The sequence below is a fragment of the Aspergillus novofumigatus genome (genome assembly GCF_002847465.1).
Source record: "Aspergillus novofumigatus IBT 16806 chromosome Unknown P174scaffold_1, whole genome shotgun sequence".
Taxonomy (NCBI): domain Eukaryota; kingdom Fungi; phylum Ascomycota; class Eurotiomycetes; order Eurotiales; family Aspergillaceae; genus Aspergillus; species Aspergillus novofumigatus.
Window position 1 is genome coordinate 1750068 of NW_020194274.1, and position 17736 is coordinate 1767803.

General features: G+C 51.6%; 7 protein-coding genes across 7 annotated transcripts; 5 read left to right on the top strand and 2 right to left on the bottom strand.

Moving 5' to 3' along the window:
• Nucleotides 1-280: 280 nt before the first annotated feature.
• On the top strand, nt 281-2344 carry mirC (siderochrome-iron transporter MirC; the record flags this gene model as incomplete). Its single annotated transcript, XM_024825398.1, has 5 exons — nt 281-507; nt 559-692; nt 755-1489; nt 1550-2211; nt 2264-2344. The coding sequence occupies 5 exons, from the start codon at nt 281-283 to the stop codon at nt 2342-2344; spliced, it is 1839 nt and encodes a 612-aa protein (XP_024687096.1).
• Nucleotides 2345-5576: 3232 nt separating this feature from the next.
• On the top strand, nt 5577-6561 carry cdc42 (Rho family GTPase CDC42; the record flags this gene model as incomplete). The annotated part of the gene is made up of 4 exons (XM_024824479.1): nt 5577-5596; nt 5754-5873; nt 6056-6434; nt 6502-6561. 4 exons carry the CDS (start codon nt 5577-5579, stop codon nt 6559-6561), a joined length of 579 nt encoding a protein of 192 aa, XP_024687097.1.
• A 720-nt stretch (nt 6562-7281) lies between these two features.
• On the bottom strand, nt 7282-9171 carry P174DRAFT_436927 (putative agmatinase). Its single transcript, XM_024826154.1, has 5 exons — nt 8876-9171; nt 8692-8818; nt 8202-8633; nt 7952-8073; nt 7282-7910 (listed from the first exon to the last, which is right to left on the bottom strand). Exons 1-5 carry the CDS (start codon nt 8999-9001, stop codon nt 7638-7640), a joined length of 1080 nt encoding a protein of 359 aa, XP_024687098.1. The 5' UTR covers nt 9002-9171; the 3' UTR covers nt 7282-7637.
• Nucleotides 9172-9534: 363 nt separating this feature from the next.
• Nucleotides 9535-11438, top strand: P174DRAFT_362084 (putative beta-ketoacyl synthase (Cem1); the record flags this gene model as incomplete). The annotated part of the gene is made up of 9 exons (XM_024821828.1): nt 9535-9586; nt 9639-9682; nt 9769-10017; nt 10095-10202; nt 10259-10330; nt 10389-10475; nt 10526-10792; nt 10848-11216; nt 11274-11438. The coding sequence occupies 9 exons, from the start codon at nt 9535-9537 to the stop codon at nt 11436-11438; spliced, it is 1413 nt and encodes a 470-aa protein (XP_024687099.1).
• A 350-nt stretch (nt 11439-11788) lies between these two features.
• Nucleotides 11789-13608, top strand: P174DRAFT_436930 (deubiquitination module subunit SGF73). Its single transcript, XM_024826155.1, has 4 exons — nt 11789-11885; nt 11959-12093; nt 12178-12813; nt 12892-13608. Exons 1-4 carry the CDS (start codon nt 11858-11860, stop codon nt 13281-13283), a joined length of 1191 nt encoding a protein of 396 aa, XP_024687100.1. The 5' UTR covers nt 11789-11857; the 3' UTR covers nt 13284-13608.
• A 208-nt stretch (nt 13609-13816) lies between these two features.
• P174DRAFT_436931 (mRNA guanylyltransferase) lies at nt 13817-15636 on the top strand. Its single transcript, XM_024826156.1, has one exon. The coding sequence runs from the start codon at nt 14023-14025 to the stop codon at nt 15268-15270; it is 1248 nt and encodes a 415-aa protein (XP_024687101.1). The 5' UTR covers nt 13817-14022; the 3' UTR covers nt 15271-15636.
• Nucleotides 15587-17532, bottom strand: P174DRAFT_436932 (dolichyl-diphosphooligosaccharide--protein glycotransferase subunit OST1). Its single transcript, XM_024826157.1, has 4 exons — nt 17029-17532; nt 16286-16892; nt 15852-16247; nt 15587-15791 (listed from the first exon to the last, which is right to left on the bottom strand). The coding sequence occupies exons 1-4, from the start codon at nt 17373-17375 to the stop codon at nt 15666-15668; spliced, it is 1476 nt and encodes a 491-aa protein (XP_024687102.1). The 5' UTR covers nt 17376-17532; the 3' UTR covers nt 15587-15665.
• Between the last annotated feature and the right edge of the window lie 204 nt (nt 17533-17736).

Below are 17736 nucleotides of genomic sequence, written 5' to 3' on the forward strand. Positions count from 1 at the left end.
TCCTCATTGTTTTCTTCTTTCTCTTTTCCTTTACTGGGATACCCCTGATTTTTCCACTATCTGCACTTTGCTTTTTCTATTCAGGTCATCGACTGGCTCGGACCACGAATATCCTCGAACTTCAGCTCACTCGTATCCAGTGTGATCACTGCTTCGCTGCTCGGTGTCTATACGCTCGCGCTCCTCTTCGAGACTACGTCTTGTCGGCATCTATAAATGGACATCGCTTGTACAGAAACAATACATCTAAGTTTCTCTCTGACATCTCGGTCCAAGCGAAATGCCCCTTCTCGATCACCGAACAGGACCCTCTTATGGCACAATCGACCAGATGGATCAGCACAGCGATGATGAAGGAGAACGGTTTCTCCAGGAACAGTATGACACTGCCGGTTTCAATAGTGACATAGCGTCGATTTCGGAAGATTCGGTGCAGGAAGGCGTTAGAAAAATCGAAGCGATCAATTTGACTTGGACTGCGCGGTCTCTGGTCATAGCATATGTCAGGTCGGTTCATATCGGACATGCACGGCGCGTCTTATCATACTGACATCTTAGCAGTATCTTTCTCATGTCATTTTGCACGTCTCTAGAGGGCCAGACCGTCATGTCACTCGGAGCATATGCAACGAGTGCTTTTAGCAAGCACTCCTTGATATCCACTGTTTTGGTCGTCCAGAATGTGGTCAACGGTAAGTACTATTACCTTGCCGGTCTATAATATTGCAGTGTAGGGTCAGCTGACTTCTCGCAGCTGTCATCAAACCTCCTATGGCGAAAGTCGCGGATGTCTTCGGTCGCTTTGAAGCATTCTGTGTTAGTATCCTCATCTACGTGCTTGGATATATTCAGATGGCCGCCTCCACCAACGTGCAAACTTACGCGTCTGCTCAAATCTTCTATTCCGCCGGTTCCACGGGTCTCCAGATACTTCAACAAGTTTTCATTGCTGACAGCAGTAATTTGCTGAACCGTGCCTTTTTGGCGCTTCTACCTGAATTCCCTTTCCTTGTGACCGTCTGGATCGGGCCGACTATCGCGGATGCGGTGCTGAAGCACGCCTCGTGGCGCTGGGGCTACGGGATGTGGTCGATTATTCTGCCTGCCTCTTTCCTGCCCTTAGCACTTTCCTTGCTGCTGAATCAACGTAAGGCAAGGAGGCTGAACCTCATTAAGTCGAAGTCTAGGCACCGCGGCGGCTTCTTTGCAGTATTGCGCCGTACATGGTATGACTTGGACATGGGCGGCTTGATCCTATTATCCGCGGCGGTTACGTTGATCTTGGTGCCTCTTACTCTTGCTGCGAACTCAAAGAATGGCTGGAAGTCTGACAGCATCGTTGCGATGATCGTAGTCGGCTTAATCTGTTTGATCGCGCTGCCATTCTGGGAAGGCTCCAAAAGACTGGCTCCCAAGCCCCTTCTGTCCTTGCATCTTCTTAAACAGCGAACTGCTCTTGCTGGCTGCACCCTTGCATTTTGGTATTTCAGTGAGTATTTACTGTTCTCTTCCGCGAGACGTCCTTCGAACTTTTGCTGACGCATCTCAGTGGCGTTTTATTTCTCTGTTCAGCCCTACTTTTATTCCTATCTCCAGGTTGTTCAAGGTTACGACGTCGCTACCGCTGGCCGGGTTACTCAAACATTTGCCTTCACTTCGACAATTGCTGCCTTTGCGGTCTCGATATTGATCAAATACACCCGGCGCTATCGGGTATTCGTCATTGCTGGCTGCGTGGTCTATATCATCGGGATGGTGCTGATGATGGTAACCCGCCGTGAAGGAAGTACGCCAGCGCAAATCTTAGTGACTCAGGTCGTCGTCGGCATTGGTGGCGGGCTCCTCAATGTTCCAGTACAATTGGGAGTCCAAGCTTCTGCCAGTCACCAGGAAGTTGCCGCGGCCACGGCCATGTTTCTGACGTCCATGGAGATGGGCGGCGCGGTTGGCGCTGCACTATCGGGGGCTGTTTGGACCCATAATATCCCACGCAAGCTTCGACTTTACCTTCCCGAAGAGAACAAGGGAGATGCAGATGCGATTTTCGGCAAGATAACGAAGGCGCTCTCGTACCCTCTTGGATCACCCGTCAGGGTCGCTATCAACCAAGCATACCAGGAGACATTTAAAAAGCTGTTGATTCTGGCTCTCATTGCCGTAGTACCATTGATACCCTTGAGCATGGCGATGGAAGATTACAAACTTGATAAGGTGATTCAATGATTTTATTCTTACTTTTGATCGAGGCTAACTGCTCGACTAGATGAGCGAAGAACCTCTGGTTGAACCGGTCCCCACTGAAGAGGAGGAAATCGAACCGAATAGGCACGCCAAACGAACGTGAAAAAGCCTTTGATCCCCTTGAAGACATCTACAACAGCTATGCTGCATCTAGCGGCAGTGCCATGAATTTTACGAGTTTATGCGACGCAAGAACTTCAACAGGTGAACGAAATCATTGCCTGGAATTAACCATTGAATGACCCAAAAAAAAAAGTCGCATCCGTCAGCAACCAACTATGCATTTCTATCGACGTAAGGGATTACGGTGTACATATCACATTGCAGAACCCCTGATATGCTCTGGTTAGAGCCGATTTCGCCTCGGCTGCAATTTCCCAAGAACGAGATTTCACAAGAAGGCGCAGGATTGTCATGATATCTATATAGACGCAGTTACGAACATAATGATTAGACGACTATTATCTATCTCCAGGCTTTTTTCGTTGTATGTATTAACAGCTTTCGTAACCAGGTGCCATTCGCCTAAGTCGCTTGGCCGTGTGATCCCAGTCTCCTTCCTGAAAGCTGGCATTACCGCATAACTCATGCGATCAACAAGCTTATGGATCAGCCCATGTAGCCTTACCGTATCCGATCAGGATACTCCCATCGGATAGTTCAACTGAACTATCGTGGTTGCCTATCACATTATGCGACTGAGAGAACGCCCATTCGATGAGTCTTGGAAGAGCCACAGAGTAGTTGCGCTCGTATTGCTTTCAGATTTTTCTTCTGAATTCCTAGCCTTGTACATACAAAGAAGCACTGTTAACTAGCCCCATCAGTTTCCTGGCCAGGAGTACTGAGCATTCCAAGCATGGTGGATGGACGTTAACAGGCAATATAGCGAAATTCCGTTTCGGAGTCCCAATAATTCGCTGGAACACCAGCGACTGCATTTCTAATCAACGTTACAGAACGATTCTTATCCTGTGTTGGTTAGGATTGGCTTATGCAGGTCTGAAACGTGGCTGTATGCACGGTAAATGACACCTCACGGGGAATCTGGCTAAGTCTAATGTACTCCTCTCGACAGGGAGGTGTCGGAGATGATCTCGTTTGGGCATGATGATATCGGAAGTCCCCGAGAGGGAGGACATGGTTTCCGGAACTCCCGTAATCGGGGATATTCTGGCAGGGACATTGCGTCCTGTGTCATATTTGGTCATTCTTGGTTCAGTGCTTAGCTGTAGATGAGAAATCACTGACCATGGTCACTTCTCGCAGTTAGCCTTTGCTCAGTGAGCGTCCTCCTATGGTTTTCATCCACCGGACTTCCTATCAGCTCGTATTTATCACAGTTCAAGCTCAGATCAATTGTGATGCTTTTGTATAAGCCTTTACCCTCTTTGACGGACGGATGATTCAGGGCCATCAGCAGGATAGATCTTGTGAGAAACATGAATCTCACTACGAGCTAGATGTGAATATCACAGACTCATATCTTCATACTAGCTTGGTTGAAAGCCAATAAGAGCAGTCTCGAATGGTTAGTGTGTTTTGAAAGCCTCGTCAGGGCGCTCAACATGCTGGCGAGGGCAGTCGACTCGAAGCTCGAAATCTCCAGTCAAATAGCTGGAGAGGAGAGGACGAGTGAGCAGTTATAATAAGCTCCTACAGCGTGGAGCTCTGGTGAATGTAGATAGCCAAATGGTCAATTCAGACTGGCTGCTGGCGAGTCCAGGCGCTAAATGGCAGAGTCGTGTAACAGCCCAGTTGGATGCGGATGGACGATGACTTGTTGGTATTTCTGCACACTCGCACACCTTCAGAAGCAGGCTTCCATTCGAATGGTCGCAGCAGAAAATAGAAGTTAAAAGGATCAAGGTTGGTTTTTTCCAGAGGCGGTTACAGGAGTTGCAGTGTGACCATAGCATTGCTGCTTCCTATTTTCCTGCCTGTGGAGCTCCATTTCATGTGGTTATTTGTTTTCCGACGATCACGTCTCAAGTTTGACCCGATCCATAGCCTAAATTTTACTAAATAGTCGAACCGAAGGACGAGCAACGGTCCAGACAAATATGGAGGTGATTGCGAAATCTGACTGGCCGAGAGAGTGTAACTTGAATTCTGGCGTGTTATTGACACCTGGATTTGGTCATAAATCTGCTTTGTACAAATCGGGCCATCGTCTTCACAGTCAGAACACGGAGGCTCGCATTACAGTGGCACTGCCTAGAGGCTCAAGCAATCGAACACGGCCTAGCTATATAGCTGTTGCTTGGTGTTGCTACAACCTTTTTTTTTTTTTTTTTTTTGGAAAGAAACCGCAAAAACATGAGCGTGGGGTTGACTCCGCGCGACTACTTCTCACCATCCAAATCTACCGCGGCTGCTTCCCCCTCCCCCTCGTTGGAGAGATGCAACGCTTAGTATGGGGCCACAATCGAATGGCGTTCTCTTCAAAAGGGGAATAGGAATAGGCAATAGGAGCGCAAATCGTGTTCTTTCTGCTTCAGATTATCGGACCGATGACACCTGCTGATGATCAAACCAATATGACGAGAGTAAATTTTCCTTTTTCGTCACGATCAGATCAGTCTTGTCATCCTTGCTTGATGGTTCTGTGTTATGACAAGCTACAACAAAATTGCAGATGTAGATGATGGCAACTGAAAGTAACAGTTATCATCAAAGTAGTCGAAAGACTTTGATTGTGAGAGAGAGAGTTGCTCAGCCTTGAGACACAGATACAGCTTCCGCTTTAAGGTACACTCCGTAGACTACTGTATCTGAGTTCTTACCTAGGTAGCTCAAGGGTACTTAGGGACTCTTGCTGTTCCTGTAAGTTGCTCCGTACCTAGCTAAGAGTCCTCTCTCCCTTAGAGTACTGTTAGAGTGCTAGACCGAGCTCTGTCCCTCCTCTTCCTCCACTTCTCCCGCCCGCCCACTCCCGTCCTCTTTCATTCACGGATACTCACTGACTGAACTGCCTTTGCTAGCCTTTCACCGCACACCACCATACCATACTCCTCTCTCTCTCTCTCTCTCTCTCTCCCAATCTGCTGGCTGTCCTTCTCCCCATCAACTTTACTGTTCTCCATCTCCAAAATAATTATTTCCATCTCATTTTCTGTCTTGACCTTCCCCTCCACCTACTACCTCTTGTCCCCATTCACCACCATCTAGATTCTGCCATCTCCATTGTGTCTCCTTTTTGACGACCCTCACCGCGATTTCCTCGCTATCTATAATACTCTTACGCACCCTCGCTCCTCAGCGCCGTTCTTGAGCCTGAGGATCAACTGGAGCACTTTTTTCTCCAGAAATCATTTCTATATTCGGTTTGCAATATGGTGGTAGCTACAATTAAGTACGTTGAATCGTCCCCGTTTCATCACTTCTGTCTTCGTTAGCAACCTCCCCTTCCTTTTTCCTCCTTCTATTTTCCCCCCCGCCCCCTTGGCCTTTCTGGGTAGTATCTCGAGTGGACAGTCAAATGCTAACGAGGTTCTTTTCACTACCTACAGGTGTGTCGTCGTTGGTGACGGTGCCGTGGGAAAGACATGCCTTCTTATCTCTTACACAACAAACAAGTTCCCCTCAGAATATGTCCCCACCGTCTTTGACAACTATGCGGTCACTGTCATGTAAGTGACATCTAACTCTCGATTTTGTGGTTGACAATGGACCCTTGCGATACAACCTCGTCCTTTCATCCTTCGCACACGCCTCCCAATAGTCGAGATTCGCACTCTGTGGGAAGCGATTTCGTCATTTTTCTGCGCCCAAAAAGAGCTATCATCAACTAACTCGGATTCGCGTGCTATAGGATCGGTGATGAGCCTTATACCTTGGGACTGTTCGATACCGCCGGTCAGGAGGATTATGACCGTCTCCGCCCCCTTTCCTACCCTCAGACAGATGTCTTCCTCGTCTGCTTCTCGGTGACCTCTCCTGCCTCGTTCGAAAACGTCCGCGAGAAGTGGTTTCCCGAGGTGCACCACCACTGCCCCGGTGTGCCCTGTTTGATTGTCGGTACCCAAACTGATCTTCGGGATGACCCTGCCGTTCGCGAGAAGCTCGCCCGTCAGAAGATGCAACCCATCCGCAAGGAAGATGGCGACCGTATGGCAAAGGAGCTGGGTGCTGTAAAATACGTCGAGTGCTCCGCTTTGACACAGTACAAGCTTAAGGATGTCTTTGATGAGGTTCGTATCGGCCGCGATACCAATCGGATAAATCATATCGGACGCTGACTCGGATTTCCAACCACAGGCGATTGTTGCGGCCCTGGAGCCCGCCCCGAAGAAGAAGTCCAGATGCGTCTTGCTGTAGAATCTTCCATCCAAAACTTCTGTACATCAAGGAGATTCAGGTCGGTCCACTCTGGAAGAAGCTTCTTCTCATTGACGGTATTGTCCCATTGACGCCAGCCCCAACACAGATATTACGCGATTCAGATTTTATCGAAGAGTGCCACAGGTTATGGAGTTTCGGAAGCCTGCTTTCCCAGCTACAGGGTCACTGCTTACTCGGTTAACGTCTCACTGTAATCTCTCGAGCTCTTCTTTACGCGGTACCGCTTTCGTCGAAACAATGATCCATTCCTATCCCCAGCTTGGCCATTTCCACACAATACTTTTGATTCCTTGAATCTTCGCCCTTGTGCCGATCATCAATACGCAACGTTATATCCTCTTGCGGCAAGCTAACACCTTTTCTCTTCTCCTTGCTCATTGCGACGGGGTTCATCTCTCTTTCCCTGCTCTATTTGTCCCCTACCCTTCAATTTCCGTGCTCTTTATCCTGCTTGATCAAACCATTCTTGATCCTCGATTTTCATTACCCCAGGTTCCGATCAACCTCTCATCGTCTCTATCGGCGTTGGAAGTCAGGGCGTCGTTGTTTTGGCTGGCTGATGATTCTTGTCTGTTCTCAGAGTTTCTTTTTTTTTTTTATCCTCTTTTCCTGATTCTGATCTTGCCGCGTGATCTGTCGCTTCTTGTCACCAAATATTCCCTCCTACTTCGACTACATGCTTTGACCCTCTTCATGACGCTTTATTATGATTTTCGCAAGACACATGGAACTAGAGCAGTACAGACGACAGATACAATTAAGCAAATGACATGAGCTGGGTGAATTCCTTTTGCGCTGCGTTACTCTACTTAGCCTCCGCGTTCACGGATAGGCTTGGTCGACTTGTACGTGGGCATTGATCTTTCCAATGCCTAAGTGGTGTGCCGTAGGTTTGGAGCTACTAGAAAGCGAAGAGCAAATGAAATAGGGTCGTTAACTTCATTCAACTGTGTCATGTGATCAAGGGGCGCTCTATGGACTTCCAGTCTCGTGCAGGATTGCTGGACTGGCGACGTCCCCTCGGCCACTGTCAGAGGTGCATTCCCTGATCGCTATAATTCGTCCTTCGTCTCTTCCTTGACAATCTCCTCCGCAGATACCTTATCGTCAGCCTTGCGTCCGTACCAACCGCCGAGATCCTCGCCCGCGCCGGCCTTGACGATACTGGTGATAATCTCAAAGGCGACCTGCGCCGCTGCCAGAGCGGTGGTCTCGCCCTTGTTATCGTAGCTGGGGGAGACCTCGACGATATCCGCGCCGACGATGTTCAGCTTCTCGATGCCGCGCAGGATGCGGATGAACTCGCGGGTGGTCCAGCCGCCCGGCTCCGGGTGCCTGTTCCCGGCGCGGTGGAGGGGTCCAGCACATCGATGTCGACGGACAAGTAAACGGGCTGTTCCGGGTCGAGGCCAATGCGCTCGACGATCTTGTCCACGATGCCCATGGGGCCCAGCTCGTCGATGTCATCGGCGTGGATGCGCATGAACCCTTGCTCGGGTGTATTGGGGCGGTGTAGTCGCTGTCGTCGACTCCCGTGAGCCGGGTGCGCAGCCCGGCGTGGGCGGAAGTCGAGTTGCAAATCAGGCCCTCGCGGCTCGCCTTGTGGAAAAAGCTACCGTGGTTGAAGTGCGACTGTTCCGATGTCCAGTAGGCCGAGTACCGGATCGGATTCCAGGTGTCAAGGTGCGCGTCAAAGTGCAACACCGTGATGGGCTTCTGGTAGATCTGGTACAGGGCGCGCAGAGCCGGCAGCGCAATACTGTGGTCGCCGCCCAGTGTCACCAGCTTCGGCTTGCCGGCGGAGATGCCCTTGGCGCCGTACTTGGAGTCCGCGGGCGTCACGGCTGGCCGGGACCCCAGTTCCAGGAAGGCTTCGTACATCTGGCGTTCGGCCAGGCCGTTGTCAAAGGGGGTGACCGGGATGTCGCCGCAGTCCTTCACTGTCGACCAGGAGCTGTAGGGGTTGATGCCTGCGCGTGTGTTGTAGCTGGTGCCAGCCATCTGGCGGGCGCTGGCGGCGCGAATCGCACGCGGACCGAAGCGGGCGCCTGCGATAATATTATTAGGATGATCCTGCCGTTCGCTTGTGAATGGCTAGCAACATACCAGGTCTGTAGCTGACGGCTGTGTCGAAGGGCGCGCCTATCACGGCGATATCGTAGCGCTCATCGGGCTCGACTAGACACTTGACGGGTTTCAAGTGGGCGAAGCTGGCAATGCCGGAAAATGTAAACTAGATACAATGAGCATCGTATACGTATGTAGGTAACCTCTACAATATCCCTCATACCTCCTGGTCCCATTTCTTCAGCAGTTCTTCTCGCAAACTCTCCGGTACAACTTCGGCATCGTCGTGATGGGCGTGTGCCAGGGCCGTTCCCGCCAAAGCCAGCAGGCTGACCAGAGTAGTCTTCATAATGGTATATTAAAGAAGCGCAGAAGACTCCTAGATGCAATGACAAGAGAAGAAGAGAGATGCGATAAGAAAACTTGGCTCTTAAATATGTTCTCCAATTCTACAGCAAACCGGAGCTCTCTCGGCGATTTCATCGAATCATGGAGAATCATAGTGCTTCTTTCTTTCAAATAATATTATTCAACTGTCAAATATGATATATCGACCTGGCAACAAATCAGAATCAATCCTCTGGCTCTTTCTCCATCAATCGCAGCCCCGCTGTCCTGTTGTCGAGAACTGGAATCCATTCTCGTGGACCAGAGAGAAAAAAGTGGGCGGCATCCTTTGTGATGGATGTCGTGCAGACTTTCCCTTCTGGTCCGTCCCAGACTCCCAGTGGCCACTGCTTAGACGCTGGTCATTATTGGCTGGGTCGGAGATAATTCCAATTTGAACTTCATAGAGGCAGTATCATAGGTTGATAGTTATTTACCTCTTGAACAAGTTCTACAGTCATTTATTTGTCCCCTTCGACCGTCAATCAGTATGCCATGCGTCGTGTTGTTGTAACGGGTTTAGGCGCAGTCACACCTCTAGGTGTAGGTGAGTCGATACCATCCACCCCTTTGATTCTTTTCCTTTTCCTACATACCAGTCCATCTTTGCGCCTGCACTAGATCATCCGGACTATTGCGTCGCGTTGTTCTGATTCCTCTCTCTTCCTCGGCCTCCATCAACTGGGCGGGTTTTCCTTCCCCACTCCTCCGATTGTCCAGAAGGGGAAGGTCTTTACATGCGACCAAAACAGGAACTTTGCGCCGGGTGGGTTTGCTAATCATGTCGCTTTGTTTTTGTTTCGATGTATAGGGGTCCGTCGCACCTGGAAACGCCTGCTGGATGGTCATTGCGGTATTGTCAATGTGAAGCATCGCGATGCTCGGTTCGCGGACTTGCCTTGTCAGATTGCCGCCGTGGTACCTGCAGGCCCCCGGCAGGAGGGCGGTTGGACGGCTTCGGAATGGTTAAGCAGAGATGTAGGTGATGATTGTTGTCGTCTCTTCCTGACCGGAGTAGAGTATTTGTGCTGAGCGTATTGGACTTGGTTTGGCAGGACGAGCGGAAGATGGCTCGGTTCGCTCAGTATGCCATGGCTGCCTCCGAGGAAGCACTGGAAGATGCCGGTTGGAAGCCTACGTCGTCCGAGGACAAGGAAGCTACTGTACGTGCCGGTTGATGCGGTACTTACGCGAGCGCAGCGGTTGACCATGCGTCTAGGGCATTTGTCTGGGTTCCGGGATTGGGAACTTTGATGAGATCTATGACACGGTAGTGGCATATGATAAGGGGGTTGGTTCTTCCGCTCATGAGTCCGAAGCGTCCTCATTGTTGACAATGTCTTCTGCAGGGGTACAGGAAGGTATCTCCATTGTTTGTCCCGAAGCTCCTGATCAATTTGGGCGCGGGCCATCTCTCTATGAGGTATGGATTTATGGTGAGTGGTTACCCTGAATCAATCACTGAGCGAGATACTTATTTGGGAAGGGCCCCAATCATGCGGTCACTACGGCCTGCACGACCGGAGCGCATTCGATTGGGGATGCGGCTCGTTTTATCACGTGTGGCGATGCGGACGTGATGCTCGCTGGCGGTGCGGAGTCATGCATTCATCCGTTGGCCATTGGCGGCTTTGCTCGAGCAAGAAGCCTCGCCACCGATTTCAATGACGCCCCGGAAAAGGCATCGAGACCCTTTGATGCAGACCGCAAAGGATTTGTGGTCGGTGAAGGAGCGGCCATGCTAGTATTAGAGGTGGGTGGCTTCTTCGACGGCATCAATTGGTGCTGACTAGAGCCTTTTCTTTTAGGAACTGGAGCATGCAAAGTCCAGAGGCGCTCGCATTTACGCAGAGCTGAAAGGCTACGGCTGCTCCGGCGATGCCCACCATATGACCGCGCCTAAGGAGAATGGCGAGGGCGCATGGATGGCGATGAAGAAGGCTCTAAAGAATGCGAATCTCCCGCCGTCTGCTGTCGACTATGTCAATGCACACGCTACGTCAACTGTGGTTGGGGATGCTGCGGAAAATGCAGCAATAAAGTCACTCCTTCTCGGTCCTGGAGGGAAGCAGAACGCGGCTGAGATCAATGTCAGCAGCACAAAGGGGGCTGTAGGGCATTTACTCGGTGGTGCCGGCGCTCTTGAGTCGTTATTCACAGTTCTTGCTATCAATGAGGTGCGCTCAGGAGCTTTAAGTTGAGATGAATGTGCTTTACTGATTGTTGATTGTTAGAACATCATGCCACCGACCATCAACTTGAAGGGTCTGGCGGAAGGCTTTGACTGCAACTACGCCCCGAACCAGGCACAAGAGCGTCAGATCACAGTGGCACTAACAAACAGCTTTGGATTTGGAGGGACGAATAGCAGTCTGTGTTTCTCGAAGCATGCATTATGAGCCAAATTCTGTTTCGAGATCAGAATGCCAGTTACAACGCTGGATACATTGGAGGCCTTTCACATTCCCGTTTTGTATAGTAAAAGCTTATGTACAATATCAAACTATTTGAGAACAACGTTCCAACTACTTGGCTTTAATAGTTATTAGACCTATTCTGAATAGATGAGATTTGTATTGTTCCCCGTCCGCTTATCATAGACTGATATCCTCACGTGACCGTCCCATGCGGAGACCCCCATTCGAACTGAACTGATCAATTCCGGAGCCAGACAGCAAAACCCGCCGCAGCACCTGAACTCATCAACACATTTATCGTCCACCATCTGCTCATCAGACGGTCGGAATTTTCATCACTGGCTTGATCGGGCTGTTCATCACACTCGAGTTACGGACCAACCTTTTGTACACGCTCGATCATGGGTACTAACGGGGATTCTGGTCGAGGTACGTGGGCCCCATGTCACGAGATCCTGGTGTTGGGGTGATGCACGCTAATTGGTGGTATTCCTGTGTACAGCGTCGTCGGTCGCTTCGAACTCGGGCAGTTTGGTGGACGCATCAGGGTACAAGTACTCCGAGAAAGATGCGAAGCCTACGAAGATCAAATTGAAGAAGGCGGCCAAGTCGGCCAAGGCGAAGAAGGCTGCTGCGGGTAGGTCTTTGCTCGATACGCTCGGATACAAGCTATCGGGGCACACGGGATGAAAGGGGGCTAATGTCATTGCTGGTAATATAGAAGTGCCCGAATCGCCCGGCTCGTCGCCCATACTCCCGGAGATCGATGGAAAGACCATGGCTGCCTTCCCGACGGGCAAGCCCCGCGAGGAAGACAATTTGGAGACGGTGATATGCAAGACGTGCAAGAGGCCGGTCCTCAAGCAGAATGCGGTCGAGCATATCCGCGGCTGTATCCGGGCGAAGCAGGAGAAGGCGCGGCGGAAGAAAGAGGCGCGCGATGCGGCGAACCGGGCCAAAGAGAAGGATAAGGATGGGGACGACGACGCCGCGGGCGGCGACAAGGACGGGGATGATTCGATCAAGGCGCAGAAGGGCGCGAAGAAGAGCGCCGTCAAGGGCATGGCGGAGGACGGGACGAAGAAGGGCAAGAAGCGCAAGACCGAGGGCGAGGAGGATAAGGAGCCCAAGAAGAAAAAGAAGAAGGAGGAGCCTAAGCCCAAGGCCCCGAAGCCAAAGGGCCCCGTCGACGTTGAGAAGCAGTGTGGTGTCATTCTGCCGAATGGGGCTCAGTGTGCGCGTTCGTTGACGTGCAAGAGTCACTCGATGGGTGCGAAGCGTGCGGTGCCCGGCCGTTCTTTGCCCTATGACATGCTGCTCCAGGCGTATCAGAAGAAGAACCAGGCCCGTCAGCAGAGTGAGTGTCTTCTTTTATTGTTGTATCCACGTTTGCTGTGAGTACGGAGAGCTGACTGTGATCTCTCCTATCGTGCAGAGGCGGCTATCGATGCAAATGCTCCGCTTCAAGATGATCTTGAAACCAACGGTCCCGTCGACTCCGACGAGGAGAAAGACGCCGTCATGGCGGCAATTCTTCGCTCGCGACCACAACCCCTGGCCACTTATCCATTGATCTCGACCAAGAAGAAATACAAGTACGTGCGAATCAAGGAGATGCTTTCTCATGCCTTGGGCGGAGCTCGGGGCGGCGGACTCTTCGCGACCGGGGACGCCACTCCAACCAACGATGGAAATCCGTTTCAGCCGATGGACGATCTTCCCCTAGCATCCCCTGTCTCTGTGACGGGGTCGGATAACGCACCAGATACAGCGAAGAAGACCCCTGCGCCAGCTCCAAAGAAGCTACCGGTGGCGGCCTCTTCGTAATCTGTATATCTGTGTTTCGTCCCAGCTGGTTTGCGTGATGACCGTCTTCTTAATATCTCTTTCTTGTCATGCGGTTGGCGAATATGTTGGGTATGTTGGCGTTTAATGGACGTTCATGGATGTTCATGGATGTTCATGGATGAGGTTATTCTGGTCTGGAGCTGTTCGGTTTTGATGAAATGATACCCCTAAGTCTATTGTACACGGCATATGGAGTCTTCCTGTCTCAAGCTGAGTTGTAACGACATTCGATTCTCTTGTTTTCTTCCCTTCATAGAAACATTCAAAGGACATTTTAACTGGTTGTACACGCAATGTTGAGAGCAAAATCAAAGTCTGCAGGTTATCTATTTGATGCTATATAAGACTATCTGATGCTAGACTTTAAAGACTAAAAAAGGTGCTCTGTTGGGTAGAAACTATTCCAGCTTGTAAATCAACTCTGGTATACTTCAGTTGAGTTCTGCCTCAGGCCGCAACTGGTACCTCCGCAAGACCGCCGGGATCAAAGAATGAACTTCATTCTGCCATGGATGCGCCTCACTGACAATCTGGATGAAATGACCGCAATCTGATTCAACTCCCCATACTCAACTGCAGCTCTACGGTTAAGGACTGCGCACACCTTTCACTTTATGCGCCTCCGGGCGAGAGCTCACCTGTCGCTCCAGCTACACTCCCCTTCAGCTCATCCCTCCCTCCACGCGCTGTCAAAGCCACCGTCGCCCTTCCGTCGAAAATGGGCAACCCATCCGTTCCCGATCTCGATGCTATAGGCATCAAAGCCGAGCCCGAACTGGCGGATCAGTTCCGGCGCGAGGTCGCCGCCTTGCTGGGGCGCAATAACCTCAATTTCCCCGGCGCGCAGCCCGTCAGTTTTGCGAAACGGCATCTCCTCGAGCTCCAGCGCGAAGACTACTACGTGTGCGAGAAAACGGACGGCATCCGATGCCTTATGTACTTTGCACGCGGTGAAGAGGACTCCCCAGTACCAGAAATTCACTACCTCATCGACCGCAAGAATGACTACCGCTACGTGCCGGGCCTGCACTTCCCCCAGCCGGACGACGAGACGTTCCAGTCCTTCCACGTCGACACCCTGATCGACGGCGAGCTGGTCAACGACACGTACGAGGACGGCACGCAGCAGCTCAAGTTCCTCGTATTCGACTGTTTGGTTTTGGACGGGCAGAAGCTCATGCACCGGACGCTGGACAAGCGGCTGGCGTATTTCAAGGAGAAGGTGCTCAAGCCGTACAACGCGCTCTACAAAAAATTCCCGGAGGAGAAAAAACACCGCGCGTTCGCGGTCGAGGACAAATCCACGCAGTTCAGCTACGGCATCGAGATGATGTTCCGCGAGATCATCCCCAAAGTCAAGAAAATCCACGGCAACGACGGCCTCATCTTCACCTGCCGCAGTACCCCCTACCGCATCGGCACGGACGAGCACATCCTCAAGTGGAAGCCTCCCGCCGAGAACACCATCGACTTCCGCCTGCGGCTCGAGTTCCCCATCCTCGAACCGGACACGGACGACGAGGCCGACGGCATCACCGAGCCGTACCCGGACTACGACGCCATCCCGATCTGCCACCTGTTTGTCATGCTCAACGCCAACGAATACCAGCCCTGGGGCGAGATGTACGTCACCGAGTCGGACTGGGAGGCCCTCAAGGCCCTGCAGGCCCCGCTGGACGACTCGATCGTCGAATGCTTCAAGGATGAGCAAGGGAGGTGGCGGTTCCATCGGCTCCGCGACGACAAGGCCGACGCCAACCATATCTCGACCGTTGAGAAAGTGCTGGAGAGTATCGAGGACCGCGTCACGGAGGAGGATCTCATCCGCGTCGCGCCGGCCGTCAAAGCCGCCTGGAAGAAACGGCAGGCCCAGGCCGCTGCCGAGGAGGAAGAACGCAGACGCCGCGCGAGACAGATGCCACCCAGCGCGAACGGAAACGGGGTCAAGAGGAAATTCGAGGAGTAGATTGACCCCCTCATCCCAAAAAAAAATTAGCTCAAGGCTGGCTGCTTTGTCTTCTGGCCTTTGTACTTATTTTACTCACATCGATGTTGGTTTGCAAGGCGTCTGGCGTTTAGTATCTGCGATACTGCAGAGCATGGAAGAGGAGCAAGAAAGGAAGGGCAGTCGCTTGTGGGTTTGGGGGCTCAGCATGTGTATCAACTTTCTCTTTAGAATTTGCAATGTCGAAAAGGGTTTGGTTCGGCCATTTCGCAATTCCCTACGGATTCGAGTAATACATAGGGGCTGCTCTACTTGGCTCTACGCGTTGTTGGGACTCTTGTACATATCTCTGCGTTCTTTGTGTACGAGACAAGAAGAAAAGAAAATGCTCTCATATTATGACAAGAAAAAAGGCTTCACCGCTTCTTGATGCTGACATCAAGGTTCCCGATGAGCCACGCGGTAACGAAGACAGCGAACATTCCAGCAGTGATGGTGAAGGGCTTGCGCAAGCCGTCCCAGAAGGAGTGATCGTAGGTAACCTGACGTCGTGTCAGCCTGCCCAAAAAAATTTCATAGAGACGAGTACGGGCTAGACTTACCACTATCTGAGAATCGCGAGCCTCATCCGAGAGGTTCTCGACCGTCAGGGTCAACACTGTGCGGCCCAATGTGTCCATGTAGGTCTTCTGCTTGGAAATGTAAGATTGGATCTGGCTCGAGCTAGGGAGGCCATTGCTGGAAGCTCCCTCCAGAACCTGATACCGGACGTTTCGCGCGCCCTCGGGGAGAATCACTCTGACAACGGCCTTCTCGTACTGAGCTCCCTCAGGCACCTTAAATCCCTCGATGAAAGGGACCTTCAGCACATAGGAGTCGGCGCCGGTAGCTGCCTTACGCAGATAAGTGGAGAGCTCATCGTTCCAGCCAATGCGGAAGCTGTAATTCCAGCCACCGAAGATTGGGAAACGAGGACGAAGCTCCAGGGATCCTTCCCGCTTGGGGGCTGTCCAGGCCGGTAGCGGCTCGTAGAAACATTGCCAATGTCATCGATGAAGTACGGATCGACCGAACCAGGCTTGAGAGGATACTTGAGTTCACGGACCGCCGAAGACGGCAACTGCTGGTAGCTGGTCAAAGTCCATTCCACGCGAGAGAATTGCTTCGAGAGCATGGAGGCATTGTTGCGGAGCCAGTACCGCTCTTCCGTCGCCAGGTTTCCACCCCAGTGGGAGACCTCCAGGTCCCGCTCCAACAAGGACGCGGTGATCACGGGTTTGGTGAATTCGTAGCGCACAGTGATAGGGTAAGTAGTCCCTGGAGCAACCTTGGCCGTATCGTAGGGACCGTAAGTGTAGGTGGTGCCCTGACGCTCGGGATCGGAACCGGACTTCAAGCCGGAAGTGGTTGTGTAGTCGGGCACATTGGTATTGGGAAATTTAACCTTGGTCTTCTGAGTCACCGTCTGGTACGCAGACGGAGTATAAGCGGAGAAAGAATAGGTGAGATATTGCTTGTCAGCTTGGCCGATGGCGGCGGGGCGTGGAGTGAGAGAGTTGAGGAGGAAGTATGAGATTCCCAATGTGATTTGAGAGGACGGCGCAAGCGGCTCAGGGAAGTGAACGACAAAGTACTGGTAGTCGCTGCGAGGAACCAAAAGGTCAGCTTTCTGCAATATCCGAATAGCAGGTCTAGAAGCAGAGAATATCCAATGAAGCAACTGTGGCGTCGGTATTACCACGATCAAACAGAGCCATTGGCACTCAATTGCATGCTCACCTTGGTGACTCGACTTCCAGAGCTTCAACGACAAATCTGCCCTTCTCCGAAGCCTTCTTGTCCCTCACCTCCAATCCGCCAACCTTGCCAAAGACGTCCGAAGGGAACGGTATGTAGTAGTCACTCTGGGGTTGTTTATCGACATTTTCAACGACAACATTGACGGTTTCTCGAACATATCCCTTCTCCAAATTGGTATTCCGGACCAGATTCACATTTTTGAATACCTGCTGGGGCTTGAAGTCTGCGGGTAAAGCGACTCGCGAGCTGGTCGAGGAGTCGGCGCATACTAAGCTGCTTGAGAACAGCAGCCCGCAGAGCGCTGCGACTGCGGTAGATGGCCTCATTGTGACGATGGGCGGTCTTTTTGAGCAGACCGCACCGCTGTACACAATCTATCTCACCTGGAGATGTAGAGAGAAGCACAGAAAGATGGATTGGAAGGATGGGGGGTTGAATGGAAGGGAGTAAAGCGAAAGGGCCCAAAACTGTCCAGATGCTGAGGTGTCCCCAAACAGTAGTCGGTTACGTACGTCTGTGTAAGGTACCGTACCTTAATTACGGCAGCCAAGGCGGCACAATCAGCTTATCGGCGATAGACCGATTGTTAGCTAACTACAGCGTAACTCCGGAGTACTGCTTTGCTACCTCACTCCCACTTTCTCTTCGTCCAGTCATTGACAATTGTCATCATTCATCTTGTCTTCC